The sequence below is a fragment of the Chiloscyllium punctatum genome, chromosome 4 (genome assembly GCF_047496795.1).
Source record: "Chiloscyllium punctatum isolate Juve2018m chromosome 4, sChiPun1.3, whole genome shotgun sequence".
Classification (NCBI taxonomy): domain Eukaryota; kingdom Metazoa; phylum Chordata; class Chondrichthyes; order Orectolobiformes; family Hemiscylliidae; genus Chiloscyllium; species Chiloscyllium punctatum.
The window spans coordinates 57,294,615-57,312,673 of record NC_092742.1 but is presented as its reverse complement, the minus strand read 5'-3'; the positions used below and the strand labels follow the sequence as shown (position 1 = coordinate 57,312,673).

The following is an 18,059-nucleotide window of genomic DNA, read 5'->3' as shown; positions in this document are numbered from 1 at the left end:
CTCCCTATCATTTAAGAGCTAACCCCCATGAAAATCTGAATTTCAGTTGATTTTCCACCACAGACAGCTTCTGACATACAAACAGACACAGCTACCCATCCCTGGCAAAAACTTAATATTGGGTGTAAGTGTCAAAACTTAATAAATATTACATCTTCAAAAAGCTTTAAAAACCTATATGATACAACAGTTTTAATGCTGTATTTATTAATAATGTAAAAGCTAAAATGGATTTTTCTGATTTTCAGGATGAAGTCATTGTAACCGGTTGTGCCGATAGCTTGATTCGAATTTTCCAGACAGAAACTGGTAGTTGTCTACGAGCACTGATGGGTCATAATTCAGGAATTGATCATCTCTGTTTTGATGGAACACAGGTGGTCAGTGCCAGCTCGGATAGGTAAAACTCAAATTCTACAGGTAGTACATTCATTTTTGAAGTGGTAGTTCAATAATTAAATATTTATAAGACAAGAATGCAGTATTATTAAAAGATCTGTTAATAATTGCTTTTGAGATAAAAATGTAATCTTTTATGGGAGGGTTTTTCAGGTGGCAGGATTTTTTTCCTTGCCACCTGAAGGGTTATTAGAGAATACATCCTGGTTGATGTTGGTTCCCCCATCGTTACTCAATGCTTCACGGAGCCTTAATTGACTGAAGGTGGGTCTTCTGAGCCTCACTCTGGAGTAAGTCCAGCCTTATAGAGGTTTCAGCCATTCTGATTGGCCAACCACTCTGTAATTCCCTCAGCACCAGGTTCACTTAGTGGCTACTCCTGAGAGTTCAGTCAGTCACCGAGGAAGAGGAATGAGTGGAGGCCAGCATCTGGTAAGTCCAAGGTATTGGTAGGACGTAGCTGGCAATGAGACGGTCAGAATGGCTGGTTTGAGGGGTTGTGGGAAGGGAGTATGGTTGAATGATCTTATTGTGGATGCATTCACTGAGCACAGTGGATCCTAATGGAGGTCCCTAGTTCTGTTGCCCTATGCCAGCTCTCTCAGTAAAAGCTGCCAGGCTGCCAATCTGTCATGGGCCTCTCACCGGTGAATTGGCCATGCCAAATTGCCCGTAGTGTTAGGTGAAGGGGTGAGTGTGGGAGAATGGGTCTGGGTGGGTTGCGCTTCGGCGGGTCGGTGTGGACTTGTTGGGCCGAAGGGCCTGTTTCCACACTGTAAGTAAGTAAGCAGACATAGGATGATGGGCATAAATGACCACTGGTTGGCTACAAAAGGTATGCCAAACCATATAATTTTGTAAGTTTTCCAACTGAAGGAAAGATCGCAGCTGATCTTGATCTTTTCAACACACAGATGTAAATTATATGCATGCAGACATTCCTAACAGCATTGTTGCACAGCTTCCAGGTGTAGGAATTCCAGCCAATTCTCACATTCTCACTTCAAGGCATTGAAGCCAATGTGACACTGTACCCCACTTCCCAATTTAGTGCATATCAGAGAGCAAACCTGCTGGCTAATCACTGCTTTTGCTTGCTAGGCTACTGGGGTAATGAATCATTGGCACCTTACTGATCATTAAGCAAACATTGAAAACAAATGAACAATTGAAATTTATGCATAAGTATTTTGATTAAGAAAAAAAATCCATTTGAATTAAAAGGCAGTTTAGCATGCCTGAATTTAACCAATAGATAATTTTACCTGATATTCATCGTTTTATGTGAAGATATGACTTTCCTGTAAATCACTGCTAGTTTATGTCATTTGCTCTTGTGAATCAGAACTCTTCGAGTTTGGTTAATTCAGGATGGCCGCTGTAGGAAAGTTCTACGAGGTCATGAAGATGAGATTCAGGTAGTGTTGTTATATATGTATCATCTTTACTTTCAAATTCAGTACTCGTTTAATAAAAAGATCCTAGCGTTCTGTATATCACTTTTTCTTTCAAATATCGTATTATTAGTGAGGCAAATTAGGTTACATTTCTAGCTTTGGGTACCCACTGCATATGTCTGAATTTTCATTGTCAGAAGTCACACAATGCCAGGTATAGTCCAACCGGTTTATTTGAAATCACAAGCATTTGGAAAACTACTCCTTCATCCACCCAGTCCAACACAGGCACCTCCACATCATGAATTTTCATTTGAACATCTCAGGAGATGAAGTACTCCACTGGCAGCACAGAGTTAGAAAATAAATATAGGGGGACAAATTGGCAGATTTTCAGTTAAATATTCTCTAAAGAGTGTGTGTAACCATGAAGATCCCTTTTTATAAATCAAAAAAGTCCATCTGTTGTGTCAAGTTGTCATTTTTTAAAATATATTTTTATTGAGAAATAGATTTTTTAATATTACAACAAAACAATATACTTCAAAACAATACAAAGAAAGAGCACAAAAAATTTTAAAAGCCCAAACTGCCCTCATGTACAAATATAAATATACTCAACTAACTACTTAACAAAATAAATAATAACTAATGACAAACTAATAAATAATAATAATATAGCTCAGCAAATCAAAACACTAACTCTCAAATATCTAGAGTATTAATTTTCAGATATTCATACATTCGCAGTACACCCTCTCTGGATATTGGACTTGTGAAGCACAATCATTACGATTGTATAAAAGCCCTTATTAGTGTGGCAGACAAATTTGTGTCCAGGTAGTCCAAAAAGGCCACCATATCTTAGAAATTCTCAGTTTTGTGGTGCACCATATTTTAAGAAAATCCAAGGCGATATGCTCCATAACAATCTTTTGCCCGTCCGACATGCCCGAAAGATTTTCGGGCACCCAACGTAACAAGATATTGTGCAGAAAGGGAGGATGTTGAAAAGATTTTTCTTATGCATATCTACAGTGAATACACTGGGCAGGCCAAAAAGAAAAGAGATCAGGTCCTTTTCCACCTTACACCCAAAATCCCCTCCATTGTACCTGCCACAGGACCAGAGACAATGGGTAAGAGAACCCATACTAACTTTACACTTGGGGCACGTTGAAGATGCCCCTTGTTTAACTTTTGATAAACGATCTAGAGCCAAGTGGACCCTGTGGAGAATCTTCATCTGTAAAGCAAGGGTCCTATTGCAAATTAATATCTTACTTGCGTTTTCCCAAATACCTTCCCATGCCTCTGAGGAGACATCAACGCCTAGCTGCCTCTCTCACACCTTGCAAAGCTGATTGAATTCAACTGAGGCCCCCCCTCAAACCCCCCCACCCCCCCACCAGCTGATGATATAGAGTGCTGATAGAAAGTGTACTCTTAGCACTGAGTATCCTCTTCTCCATGTCAGATTTGTAGGGCTCAGTCAAATGTGTACTTTTTTTTTAATCAAATTCCTAACTTGAAAGAAATGAAAGAGGTCCCTGCTAGATAGCTCGTACTCCCATGCTAACTGATCAAAAGACATCATTGTGTCTTCCTCAAACAAATCACCCATGAAAGACACACCCCTAGCTGCCCAATGTTTGAATCCTGAATCTCCTGTTGAAAACCCGTCATACCCACTACAGGTGTAAGGAAAGATGTTTTGCCAATATTGCCTTCCTTCTGCTGAATTAATAACTGTTGGGCTACAGCAATATTCCTTAACTGTCCTCATTTTGTCCAAAAGCAGCAAGCTTATAAGGGGGCACTTTGCCTGCGAGCTTTCAATATCTAACCATATTGAAAAATTGTTCCCACAAGCCCAATCACTCACGTAAGATAAAAACGAGCTCAGTTGATCGTTTTTAATGTTCAGGCGATCCACTCCCTCCAGCCTATGAAGCAATTGCAATTTAGCTAATTTAATAATGCGCCGCTTACGATGCCAAATAAAAGAGCTGAACCAGCCGTTCAGCCTCCTGAGCGTTAGCTTGTCGAAAATCAGGGTGAGCATTCGTATAGGGTACAACAAATGGGGGAGAATATTCATCTTAATAAGAGCTATCTGACCTAACCATGAGACCGTAAGCACCTCCCATCTTTGAAAGTCTTGTTTGATTTCGTCGTTTAATTGAACAAAATTTACTTTAAACAACCAATCAAGAACTGGAGTGATGAATATGCCCAAGTACGTAAAACCCCCCTGTGACCACTTAAATGGGAATCGAGATTTGCCCTCAAGACCGAGCACCTTCGCAACACCACCCATAGGCATAACCTCTGATTTTGCAAAATTAATCTTGTACCCTGTAAAGGTGCCAAATGAGCTGGTGCATTGTATCAGGTGAGGCACTGAAACTGCTGGATTTGACAAAAAAAATGAGCATATCGTCTGCCTCCAACAAAATGTTATGAAATTTTGGCCCCATTTCTGGAGCCGACATATTAGGATACCTACGAATGGCCTCTGTCAACAGTTGAATCACAATGTAAAAAGCAGTGGTGAAAGGGGACAGCCCTGTTGGCTGCCCTAACAATGCTAAAATTGCTTGATCGTATCCCATTGGTGATGACCCATCTTATAAAGGCTTTTCCCAAGCCTAACCGCTCTAGAGTATAAAAAAAGGTATGGCCACTCAACTCAAACAAATGCCTTCTCTGCATCTAGAGAAATTACCAATCCCTACATTAACTGCTGTTGACATGCTTGAATTACATTAAGCAGCCTCCTAACATTATTGTAGGATTTGCAGCTCTTTATGCAGCCCGTCTGGTCCTTTTTAACAATAAAAAGTAACAGTTTCCAGCCTTAATGCAAGAGTCTGAGAGAAGATTTTAAAGTCAACATTTGAGAGTGAAATGGCCCTGTAAGAAGCAGTCCTCCGGGGCCTTCCTTTTGTTAAGAATAAATGAAATATTGGCCTCTCTTAGAGATGGCAAGAGATGATCATGACTGTATGAGTCATTGAACATGTTGAGCATCGGGCATGACAATATGCTTATAAATTCCTTATCAAATTCGCTAGTAAGTCTGTCAGGGCCGGGCCCCTTTCCTCTCTGAAGCTGCTTCACAGCCTCCTGCACTTCTTGCTCTGATAAGGGGGCACCGAGAAAAGACTCTTGTTCGGGAGTCACACCCGGAAGCTCCAGATCCTTGAAAAAGGACTCCATCTTGGCTTACCCCTCCTCTCAACTCTCAGATTGGTATAATTCAGAGTGAAATCTCTGAAATGCCACATTTATCTTTTTAGAATCACGTTAAGTTCTCGTCACCTTCCCAAATCGACATAATGGCTTGAGGGGTAGTCTTTTTTCCTGGCAAGATACGACGCTAGGTACTTGCCCGGTTTGTTACCATGCTCATACAACCTTTGTTTTCTGAAAGTAAGCTCCTTCTTTACTGTCTGTGTGAGCACGGAATTCAATGCAGACTGCAGCGCTGTAATCCTCTGTAGCTTGGCCAACGAGGGCCTGTCAAGTAAACCTTCTAGGTTGTCTTCACCCATGCTTCGAAGAGACATTGCTGCTTGCCCTTCTGCTTCCTACTGGCAGAGTAGGAAGTAACTAACCCCCGGCATTGGCTTTGGCAGTTTCCCAAAGGATGGAAGAGCTACTAGTCGAGCCTGAATTAATGTCTAGGAATGCCCTAAATTCCTTAGAAGTACTCCACAAACTTATCCTTAAGAATAAAGGGATCCATTCACCTGTGCCTCGGGCCCACTATAGCGTCTTTAATCTTAAACAACAGCTGCACACTGGATCTTGATCTAAGATGGTAATATTACCAATCGTAAAAGATGACACCAAGTCCAGAGTTGCCACGGGGTTCAGAAAAGAAACAAATCCTGGTATAAATCTGTGTAGGTTGGAAAAAAACCGTAAAATCCCTGCCTGTAGGGTGGAGACACTTCCAGTTGGCCATCCACCCTAACTCCACACACAAATCCACTAATTGTTTGGTTATCCAGGGGCCTTTGGGCAACCTGTCTACTGTGAGATCCATAATAAATTAAAATCTCCCCCAATGATGATATGCTGAGACTCAAGACTGATCAATTTAGAGAATGCATCTACCAGAAATTTGAGGGGATGAGCCGGAGGGCAATAAACATTTAAAATACCATATTCTTCCCTGTTTCTCAAGGCTTTGAGGATTGCAAACCTCCCATGTGTGTCTTTAACACACTGTAGTATCTTAAATAGGAGATTCCTCCTAACCAATATAGCCAATCCCCTACTTTTGGTATTAAAAGATGAAAAGTAAACCCGATCAAAGCCATTCTGTTGTAGTTTCAAGTGTATCTCCTGTAATAAAGCAATATCCACCTTCTCCTTTCTAAGACTTGAAAGTATCTTTTTCCTGTTAATTGGTGAGTGACTCCCCTTGATGTTCCAGGTACACCATTTAATCAAGTCATTCGCCATAGCCTTCTGCAGTAACATTTAGATTCCAGAGAGGAGGAGCTCAAACTACAAATTGTTGAGTCTTAGGGTCGCAAGATCCATCGTACATAAACTAAAACTCCTACAGTTAATGTACCTACGAAGTTATCAAAGCCTATATATAACAAAACCCAAACAAAACATATAAAGTGCCAATGGCACTGAATAGGGGGACTCACCCCTTGCCCAAAGGGGGCATCTACACATCCCAAAACCCAACTTACCATCCTGCTGTCAATACAGCAGCCAGGGCATTTAAATACCTGAACCAGAAAATGTCCATAAGTAGGCATCTAGCCATCCCAACCATTTTCTCTCCTCCTAGTTAGAGCTGCACAACAAGCACAAGCAGCAAAGAAAGAAATGCATCATGGAATAACAATGTGAGCAAAGAAATTTTGAAAGTAAAGTAAGTACCCCAAACATCCTTTGATATAACTTAACTTAGAAATTGAAAGTAATCATCCCAGCAACCTCCGAGCATACTTTAGACCAGATTATTACCAATAGAATATATGAAAAAAAAAAGACTCCGACTGGATCTCCTCTTTGTTTTTCAAGAAAAGTAGAGAAATACCCAACAGCAATACTATTTGTACATACTAAATTGTTCAGATTAAGTTAATTTGTCCACAAAGTCTCTTGCCTTCTCCAACATGTCAAAAGAGATGTGTCGATCCATTTAAGGTGATCCAAAACAGTGCTGGATCCCTTTGAAGAACTGGATCCCGAGCTCCCTCAGTCTTTTCTTGATGCTATCTAAAGATTTTCTTTTCCGGATCACTGCCGCTGAGAAGTCCTGGAAGAACATGATCTTACAGCCCTCGAAAACTAGGGCCTTCAGATCCTTCCCTGGATTCTGAAAGCTTCCATGATTCTATATTTTTCTCTGTAGTAATGAAACCGCACCAAGATAGGATGAGGACATTGGTCCAGACTTGACCTCCGCACCGTCACCAGGTGAGCTCTCTCAATCTTCAAGCTTCCCATTCCAGCCTCTAAGTTAAGCAATTTCGACAACCAGTCCTCAATACATTCCACTGGTGCTCACCTTCCTTATCCTCCAGCAGACCGACAAATATTTTTTCTCTTGACCCTGTTCTTGAGGTCATCAACCTGGTAAAGCAAATTTTGGACATGGATCCTATCCTTGGAGGAATTGGTATCGGCTTCTACCACTATGACTCTGCGTTCTATCTCATCTGTTCTTTTCTTGAGGTCTCCCAGTGGCTGTTCATGCTTCTGCAGCATGATAGAGATCAGGATCAGCTTCTCCTCTATCTGCTTACCCAACATTTCACTAGATTTTGTGAGTTCCTTTACTAGGACCTGGTAGGAAATCAAGTCCAAGGATTCTGCAGGCTGGGCCGCGGGACCGGCCTCAGATGTACCTACTCCCTTCTTCAGCGTCCCTGGAAGTCAAAAACCAAGTTAAATTGTTCCATGATCTTTCCAGAGTCCCACGATATCGTGATGATCTGGGTTGGGTGGGTTACGACGTCATCCCGCTTGTGATAGGTTAGGGCTTTGTCCTGGAACTCTGCAACACGATGTTTTTAGACCGCCACCATCTTAGATCCCCAACTTGTCATTTTTAAATCTTTCTGTTCAGCCCATACATCTCTGGGGTTTGGAGGAGTTACTTATTATCAATGGAGTTTAAAAGCCTTAAAATGTATGTCCTAAATCATTAAGATTAGAACTCCATGACCATAATAATTAGTCTATCTCATACATTAATCTATAATTTTAACTGTGGAATAATATGTTTCACAAACAGAGACAGGGGTTCATCACATCATGTTCTGCAAGGTTAGCTTATTATAATTTAAATTTGTTCCCTACTTGTTTTAGACCATAAGACATAGGCTCTCCTTTTCAGCATCTACCCTGTCAAGCCCCCTAAGAATTTTACGTGTTTCAATAGGCCATCTCTTCTATATTCTATACTTCTGTACTCCAATGTATAGGTTGAGTAGCCCGAGTTACTCAACCTCTCCTTGTAAGAAAATCCCTCTTTTCCCAGGATCAACCTAGCAAATCTTCTGTGGACTACATCTATGAGGGCAATGAGTGAAATGAACTAAAGAGGACAAAGAATCTTGTGACATTTAAACATCAGTGGTGGTTTAACTGCACCCACGTGTGCAGAGCTGCTCTCCTCAATGATGTCTGTTTGAATGGTCAAATTTTGAAAAACCAGAGTAGGAAATTTGAGCAATGTTTATTTCAGTCAAATGACTGATTGAACTGATTACATTTTAGTATGGAAACAATATACATACTAAAATTGCAATCATTAATCAGTGTAAAAAGAGTCACTGTTAAACTATGTATGTAGTGACACTCACAAGTCTCAAAATGTTTTAAAAAACCTTATTTTCCCAAAGTTCATACTGTATAAATTAGATGCAATTGAACACTCTTTAAATGTTCCTTAATGAATATTCGCAAGGTTTGATTCAATAAGAAATGCTTATAGTTGTCTTCAGCATTTATTATTTGAACAGTATCACTCACTAAATAAGTAAAAATGCATTAAAGATAATAATCATTTTTGTTACCTTTAAGTTTTAATATATTGTCAATAAGGTTTAGTTTTAATAGAGTCTTAAACACATAGAGATGTACAGCACGGAAACAGACCCTTCGGTGCAATTCATCCATGCCAACCAGATATCCCAAACCAATCTAGTCCTGCCTGCCAGCAGTCTAATTCCACCAGTAACAATGGAATTTGAACTAATGGCCCCAGAGCATTATTAGTTAAGTGTCATTATCACAGTACTATAACCTCCCTCGTGTATCTCAAAATTATGAACATTCTAGCTGTAAGGCAAAGCTACACTTAGCAATTCAACAATAACAGTTGTTGCTCACCAATAATCCATTTGATTTCTTTAATAAGCATGACATTCTGCTCTTTTATACAATGCACGTGTCTCCATTTTAGCCATCCCAACTTAAATAAGAATGACTAAATACTACCGCTTTTTTCAAGTTTACAAGCCAAAACGTGCTGAGGTAGGATAGACCAGAGATTTATAATTGATTCTGGCAATCAGTTGAGTGAGTTAAATGTTTGTAATAGGAAAATATGTCAAAACATGTATTATTTACTTGTGTGGCAGTCTAAATGATGATTAGTCACATCAATTAAGTTTATTTTAAATGATTTATGTACCTGTATTTAAAATCAAACACTCAATGCAATGTTTGTAATGCTTTCAAATGATTGTAAATGTTCAAATTTGGTTAAATGGCACATAAAATAGTTTATATATACTGTATTAACCATTTGCTTACTAAACAGTATTTGACAATGAAAAAGGATCTTGTTGCTAGCACATCCTGGGACCACACAATAAGAATGTGGAATATACAAACTGGAGAATGTATAGCTGTTCTAAAAGGCCATACAGAAGGTGATTACCCTGAAATAAATGCAAGAAGAAAATGTTTGTAAAAGACTGCTATGTTCTTTTTCAAGGTTATCTTTGAATCATACATCTGAGGCCTGTTACTGTTCCTTTTAACCTTCAATGGTCTAGTTTGAGCCCACACTTACATGATGCAAAACCTACCCTTTGGCAAGTACGTGTATCTGAAAATGAGAAAATACAATTCCTGCCTAGGACTGAGATTTGTGCATCAGCAGTATTGTCATTGGCTGCAAGGTTTTCCGACTGCTCCCCAAAGGCTTCAGTCTTGACAACTCTTTATTGTTCTTTGAAAACAAAAAAATGGATTGTTTACCTTTCTGTACCTTCCAGCTCCTGCCTGATCTCTTAAATCCTGTAATCTGAGGCAATCTAGGCATGTTAACTAATGGCTTCTGAAATGCTGAAACTCAAAAAAAAGGTTTATTATTTGTACATGTTTTAGATGCAAGCGCTAGTTAGCCTTGTGGGAATTTTTTCATTATCACTGATCTCCTGTTGTATATTTAGCTAGAAGGCTATTAGAAAGACACTCCCCCCCCCCCCCCCCAAAAAAAATGCATCAAGATCAGTTTAATCTATTTATGTCTTTATTCTGGAGATTCCTTTGTTGTCATCTGCTGTCCCTTGATTTGGCGGTGATGATGACTCGGTTGCAGGTTTATATCATGGGTCTTCATGTGACTCAACAGGCAGATATTTGAACTGCAGGTCCTTCGTCACATGGGGAGGAATGTCCCAGGAGGCAGGGGCATCCAGAAAGCAGTACTTGCTTCCTTTTCTTTCCTTCTCTGCCAGTACATTGCCTCATTGAAACATCAAGCAACTTGACAAAGTGATAAGAAGAGTTAAGAATTACATCTGCAATCATTTATTTTCATGCAAAAATGAGGAGATCCTGTCTTATCACTGGCTCTGATGGATTACAGATACCTGCTACCTATATTAAAAATATTGCAAGCCCATATTTCAATGTATTGCACTTCCCATGTTTCAACTGTTTTCCCATAATTTATGCATGCATTGTCTGCTTTTCACCCAAGGCCAGTGCTATCTTGCCGATGGTGCAGCTCCTACACTTCTAGCCTTTGCACATCTGTCATTTCCACTTGCTTCATAACATGATTGAAAATTTAACCCTTTACTAACTGAAATTGATCCAACTCCTTCAGACTCAAAGCATGATGCAGCTTGATCGGTCATTTGTCACTACTTTGAATAATTGGTAGAAATCTCCTTCTAGTCATTAATGTCAATGTTGCTGTGGTTCAAGGAGAGTTCCAGAATATCTTTGTAGCAGTTTCTTTGTCATCATTGTAACAGTACCATTTGAGAGCTGAGAAAACAGAACTTGTTAGGGAGGAGTTGCTTTTGCAGAAATTTTACTTGAATGTTTTTAGAGTGGTCCTCAAGAAGGATACTAGTGATAGTTTTCCTCCTTGTCTTCCTATTGATTCTGTGGAATGTTGCAGCAGCATTGGTAGTGGGGTAGCACTAGTGCTATTATGTGTCACTGATACATAGTCCAAATCATATTGCAGCACGGGAAAGTGTGATGACAACTGCTTTGCACACTAGTTGTCAGCATACTGTTGACTGGCAGGGGTTTTAATCAAACACAGGCTGTTACAGTTTGTAGAAGATTGAGCTAGTACAGCTGATCCAGTATTGGCCTCATCAATTGCGACCCTTTGAAAGAAGTAACTGCCAAGCTTTGGAAGTGCTTAACATACTTCAGAGACTTGCTTTAACATATACAGGATGTCTTCATTTTGGCAAGATAGTGAATATTCTAGGTCATGTATTACAGTGGTGGTCAGTTTAATCTTGGCACAAAGGCAACTGAAGTTAGAGAGATTTCCATCCAGGCAATATTTAGTGCATACAGCAGAGAGCAGTTGATTTTTGAGGTGAATAACTAGAGGAGGTAGACTGTAAATCATTTGAGATTGTCATAAAGTCTTTCCTGACACTGGTCTAGTTTTAAAAAGTACCCCTTTCAGATCTCCCATTCAAGATAGTTACATCCATCTTCAGTTGCAAGATTGTGATGAAATTTCTTGAACATCCAAATCTCTGGAGAACAATCTACAAAGCCTGTAATTTACAGTATCAAATAATTTGGTTATGTTAATGGATACAGTGAAGAGTTTGTTTTATTGTTCTCAATATTTTCTTAGACTTGCATGACAAAATCCAAATTAGAGGCTCTTCTGTAACGTCAAAAGGAATGCTTCAGGAAGGATTCCTTCAGCATAGGGAGTAGCTGATTCAGGAGAATGTGTCTGAACATGCTATAGATAACAGAGAAATGCTTCAGTAGTTTCTGTAGCATGACTTATCTCCCTTCTTGAGATGGTTACAATTGTCACATTCCTGAAGTCCTTGTGGGAGTGCGAAGTGCTTTTTCATCCCAAATCTGGAGGATGAGTGCATTGAGTCTTGATGTCAACAAAACCAAATTTGTAAGTTTCAGCTGGAATTGGTCTTTGTTGTTTCTTATCCTTCCAGTTACAGTTACAGCTCTCTCATTGCTGGCAATGTATGCATGGATTCTACACACGTCGATGGGGTAAGCTGGAGACTTATCAGTTTTCACAGTGAATTAACGGTTGACATTGTTATGGGAAATGTTCTTTTCAGTGTTCAACAAATGGCGTTGTCATCCTTAAGAAGAGAGATACTGTCCTGTGAGTCAAGGAAATTTTATCCATTTGACCTGGTGTACAGATGGTCCTGGTGGCTTCCAAAAAGGTTCACATGGCAAGACTGTTGACTTTCTTGGGTTTCTCGTGCCGTTATTCAGCTTTTATGTTCAAGTTTGTATTTAGTATCAGAATTGAACTGTTGGAATGCTGCTTACTTGATTTTTGACTTGTTGATGAAGGCTGCTCATTATGCTTCCAGGGGATCACACATTTCTTCATTTTTTTAGATTGAACCAGTCCTGCTTATGACAGTACTCAAATTCAATGATCTGGACACAGTTGTTTTGTACAGTTGTTCTGAAATGAATTTGAGTATATGAAAACTTTCCAGATTAATTGTGAGTTGCTTTTGAAACTTCTGTCTGCATTGGGCTGCTTTAGAGCTGAGACATTAATCTCTGTTTTGGACTTCTGGTTCTTACAATGATTTGTGCAAGGTGGATAATTACCACAATTGAACAAGTCAATCATCTGTCTGACAGGTATCAGCCCACATGCATGGATCAAGTGATACAGATATCACTTAGATTTTTAACTCAAACAATGATATAATCCAGGAACATAGAAAATGGGAGTAGGAGTAGGCCATTCATCCGTAACTGAACCAGTCTGGCTTCATATGTCAATCCTGCCATCCCAGGAAAAAGTCTGGTAAACCTTTGTTGCACTCCCTCTGTAGCCAGAACATACTTACTCAAATAAGGGGACGAAAATTACACATAGTGCTCCAGGTGTGGTCTCACCAGCATCCTGTACAACTGCAGCAAAACATCCCTGCTCCAGTATTCAAATTCCCTTGCTATGAAGGTCAGCATACCATTTGGCTTCTTCGTCACTTTCTGCACCTGCATGCTTACTTGCAGCAACTGGTGTACAAGGTCACCCAGGTCTTGTTGCATCTTGGTAACAAACTGCCTTCCTGTTTTTGCTGCTGAAGTGGATAACCTGACATTTATCCACTTTATCCTTCACCTGTCATGTATTTGTTTGCTCACATTTTTTTATAGATATTTTTATTGGAAATTTAACATTTCTACAAGTTTACAAAAATAAACAAAACTCTCAAGTACAAACATTGATATACAATTAAATCTTAAATAAATAATAACCAAAATTTATCGAAAGAAAAATACCAAGGAAAAAAAAACAGAACTCAGCTAACTACTAATCTAACCTACAACTAACCAGAGTGTATAATTAAGTCTCTTACATTATTCAAATAAGAGAAAGAAAAAAAAAACCAACGGATAACACAGAAATTGGATAGTGAGATACATGCTCGGAATGTGTTAACATCAAATGTAACAATACCCATATTCGAGCGGGATTCTTCTCCCAAGGGGCCCCGGACCAGCCAGGTTCGCAATCTCAATTAAATAAAAGCCCTTTTCAGGATAGCTGAAATATCTGTATTTATATAATTCAAGAAGGGCTGCCATATTTTATGAAATAATTCGGTCTTTCGGGGCACCATATTTGTAAGGAAGTCAAGGGGAATACATTCCATGATTAATCTGTGCCAATTTGAAAGTCCAGGGGGGCCCTCAGCCACCCATTTTCCCAAAATATTTTTCCTTGCACAGAAAGAGAGAATAGAAAATAATCTTTTCCCATGCATGTCCAGGGAGGGTAAGTTCGAAAAGCCCAAAAGGAGAGATATGGAGTCCACTCTAATTTCCGTTCCTAAAATTTCTGTCAGGGTACTTGCTACTTTAGTCCAGTATCTACGGATCTTATGACCGGTCCATAGGCAATGTACAAGAGTGCCCACCTTTATTTTACATTTGGGACACATTGGAGATGCTCCTGCCTTAAATTTTGCCAATCGATCCGGTGCTATATGGGCCCTATGAAGTATCTTCAGCTGGATAGCCTGAGTTCTATTGCAGATGGTGATTCTTCTGGCATTTTCCCAAATGTCATTCCACATTTCTATAGAGATTTCTAGTCCCAAATCCTGATCCCATGTTTTAAACAGATTGTCCATATCTCCCGATACTTTATCATGTAGTAAATGATAAATAGTACTGACAGAAGATACCCCCATTGGTCGTAGCACACTACATTCTCTATCTGATTTATAAAGACTATCTAATAACGTAGTCTTCTTCTGTATATAATCTCGAATTTGGAAGTATCGAAAGAGGTCTCCATTAGGTAATCCAAATTTCTGACACAGCTATTCAAAAGACATCAGGACCCCACCTTTAAATAGGTCCCATAGACATGAGATACCCCTGGATCTCCAGAGTTTAAAAGTGGCATCTGTAAACCTCGGTTGAAATCCCCATGCTCCCACTATCGGCGCATAGGGGGATGTTTTATGTGAGTTGCCCTCATTTTGCTGCATTATATTCCAAGCTTTAATTGTATTTAGTATTATAGGGTTTTCACAGTGATACGTAATGATTTTCCTCTTGTCTGAAAATAAAAGGTTAATAAGTGGGCATTTTACTTGAGAAGCCTCGTTGTCCAGCCAGATTGATTGTGGATCAGACAAGACCCAATCAGCTATGTAACTTAATAGGGAACTTAACTGATATTTCCTAAAATCTGGGAAGTCCAATCCTCCCCTTGCCTATGGAAGCTGTAGCTTCTTCAGCTTAATGAGGGGCCATCTATGATTCCAGATAAAGGAACCCAACCAGCCATATAATTTACGTAGTGCCAGCCTCGGCAGCATCACCGGAAGCATTCTCATAGGGTATAGGAGACGGGGCAGGACATTCATTTTAATTAGTGCTATTCTACCCAGTCAGGAAATTGGAAGGTCTCCCCATCGCTGGAGGGCCTGCCTTATCCTTTCCAGTAAGTGCACAAAGTTAGCCTTGTATAACTGACCAAATAATGGGGTAATAAAAATGCCTAAATATAAGAAACCCTCCAGGGACCAACGAAGGGGAAAATGGGATCCGTCCACTAAGTGGGGTATCCTAGCAAGGCCACCCATTGGCATAGCCTCTGTTTTTGAGAAATTAATTTTATAGCCTGAGAATGCACTAAATGTATTAATAACTTGGATTAAGCGAGGCACGGACATCAGAGGATTACTGAGGAATAGAAGAACATTATCTGCATAAGGGTAATTTTATGTTTACCTGTACTAATCCTCGGGGCCGTTATATTAGGATCAGCCCGTATAGCTTCTGCTAGTGGTTCAATTATTAGCGTAAATAACAATGGCGAGAGAGGACATCCCTGACGGCAGCTCCTACCCACACTGAAGCTATCCGAGCCTAATCCATTGGTAACCAGAACTGCTTTGGGATCACTATACAGTGTTGAGACCCATTTGGTAAACACCTTTCCAACGCCAAACCTTTCCAATGTGTAAAACAAATATGACCATTCAACCCTATCGAATGCCTTTTCCACATCTAATGAAACTACTACTCCTGGTATCTTTCCCTGGTGGCAGGCTTGAATCACATTCAAAACCCTTCTAATATTATTGGATGATCTACAGCCCTTAATAAACCCCATCTGATCCTCCTTTATGATATGTAGCAGTATCCTTTCTAGTCTCAATGTTAACGTCTTAGAAAGGATTTTAAAATCTACATTTAGCAAGGATATTGGTCTGTATGATGCACAATCTTCTGGATCCTTTCCTTTTTTAAGGATAAGAGAGATATTTGCCTCTTTCAACAAAGGCGGGAAACAGCCCTGACTGTATGCGTAGTTATACATGTCCATAAGTGGACCAGCCAATATTCCTGTAAATTCTTTATAGAATTCAGCTTGAAAACCATCTGGGCCAGGTGCCTTACCGCTCTGAAGTTGCCTGATTGCGTCAAGTATTTCTTGGACTATTAGGGGAGCATTTAAGACCGATTCCTGTTCCGGAGTTAGGTCTGGAAAGGTCAAATTTTTTAAAAATGATTGCTTCCTCCTAGTCCTGTCTTCACAATCCTGTGATTTATATAAATCAGAATAAAATTCTCTAAAGATCGCATTAATCTTTTTACGATCATGAGTCAAAATACCTGTACTTTCCTTGATAGACGTGATAGTCTGAGGGGCCTTTTTTCTTCTTTGCAAGAAATGCTAAGTATCTACCCGGTTTGTCGCCAAATTCATATAACCTTTGTTTTGCCAATAATATTTCCCTCTCAGCCGTTTGGGTAAGCGTGGTGTTTAGAGCTGTCCTAAGGGCCATAATCCTTTGCAATTTAATAATAGAAGGTCTATCAGTGTATGCAGTTTCAGCTGCTTTTAAGCGAGCTTCGAGCAGACACTGTTGTTCTCCCTTTAATTTTTTCTGGGTCGCTGAGTAGGAGATGATCAAACCTCGCGCATAAGCTTTGATGGTCTCCCACATCATTGATGGGTTGCTAGCTGTATCTAAATTAATTTCTAAAAAAGTTTTAAATTCTTGAGAGAAGTACTTTACAAATTTACTGTCTTTCATCAGGAAGGGGTCCATACACCAATGCCGAGGGGATGTCCCATTTTTCCTTGCCTTGGTTTCCATATATACAGCAGCGTGATCGGAAATTGCTATACTACCTATTTTACAGGATGATATGGAATTTTAAAAAATCGAGGGGGCAAAAAACATATCAATTTTGGTATGACATTTATGTGGATTGGAGTAAAAAGAAAAATCTCTGCCATGTGGATGAAGACATCTCCATACATCTACAAATCCTAATTATTTGTTCAAATCCACCAATTGTCTAGATCTGGGAGATACTCCTGCAGTACTCTTGGGAATCCTATCTATTTCCGGATCCAGAATACAATTAAAGTCTCCCCCTATAATTGTATGACGGGCACCGAGAGCCATCAATTTTGAGAAGGTTTCCGTTATAAATTTAAAAGGATGTGCCGGGGGGCAATACAAATTTAAAATCCCATATTCCTCTCCATTTATATGGGCTTTAATCATAATATATCGTCCAGATTCGTCTTTTATCTGATTTAGGATTTTGAAAGGGAATTTCTTCCGAATAAGAATAACAACTCCCCTGCTTTTTGAGCTAAAAGAAGAAAAAAAGGCCTGATCAAATCCACCCTGTTGTAATTTCAAGTGTTCTTTATCCAACAAGTGTGTCTCTTGTAGGAGAGCTATATCAACCCTTTCTTTCTTGAGATTTGATAATATTTTCTTCCTTTTGACTGGCGAATTATTCCCCTTGACATTCCAGGTGCACCACTTAACCGACTGATCAACCATAATCGTCCGGGCAAATCCGAGACCCCTCGGGAGGGGAAACCCTATTCAGAATATCCCGAGCGGAGAGCATATAAAATTTACAAAAATAAAGGCTCTCTAATACACTCACAACAGTATAATAAAAAACTATTTCTAAATAAAAAAAATATAAAACGTATTTAAATGGAGATTTTCCGCCTTGTTCCTGGGGGTATCACTTCCTTTCCAAAGGTCCATCGTATCCTCTCCCAACCAGTCTCCCACCCAGGCGCTCCTCAATTGATGAGGAAAATTCAAATATACTACAGAGCTAGAGTTAACAGTGAGCACCCTACCCCTGTCCCCCCACCCACACACCAACACCTGGATATATTTGGTAATGTTAATACCATGTATAAACATATATAACTATAAAATTACAACCTCAACAAGTAATAATTAAATAGAATAATACAAAATAACA

General features: G+C 39.5%; 1 protein-coding gene across 3 annotated transcripts in view; it reads left to right on the top strand.

Annotated features, from left to right (window-relative positions):
- Nucleotides 1–18,059, top strand: part of LOC140476349 (uncharacterized) — a 51,932-nt gene that overhangs the window by 21,508 nt on the left and 12,365 nt on the right. For all 3 annotated transcript variants that reach the window (XR_011960452.1, XM_072568817.1, XM_072568816.1), the window contains 3 exons: nucleotides 249–400; nucleotides 1,745–1,817; nucleotides 9,604–9,715. Coding sequence is in view for 2 of the 3 variants with exons in the window: in XM_072568817.1 (XP_072424918.1) it covers nucleotides 249–400; nucleotides 1,745–1,817; nucleotides 9,604–9,715 (337 nt within the window). In the remaining variant the exon portion in view is untranslated. The remainder of the gene's footprint in view (nucleotides 1–248; nucleotides 401–1,744; nucleotides 1,818–9,603; nucleotides 9,716–18,059) is intronic.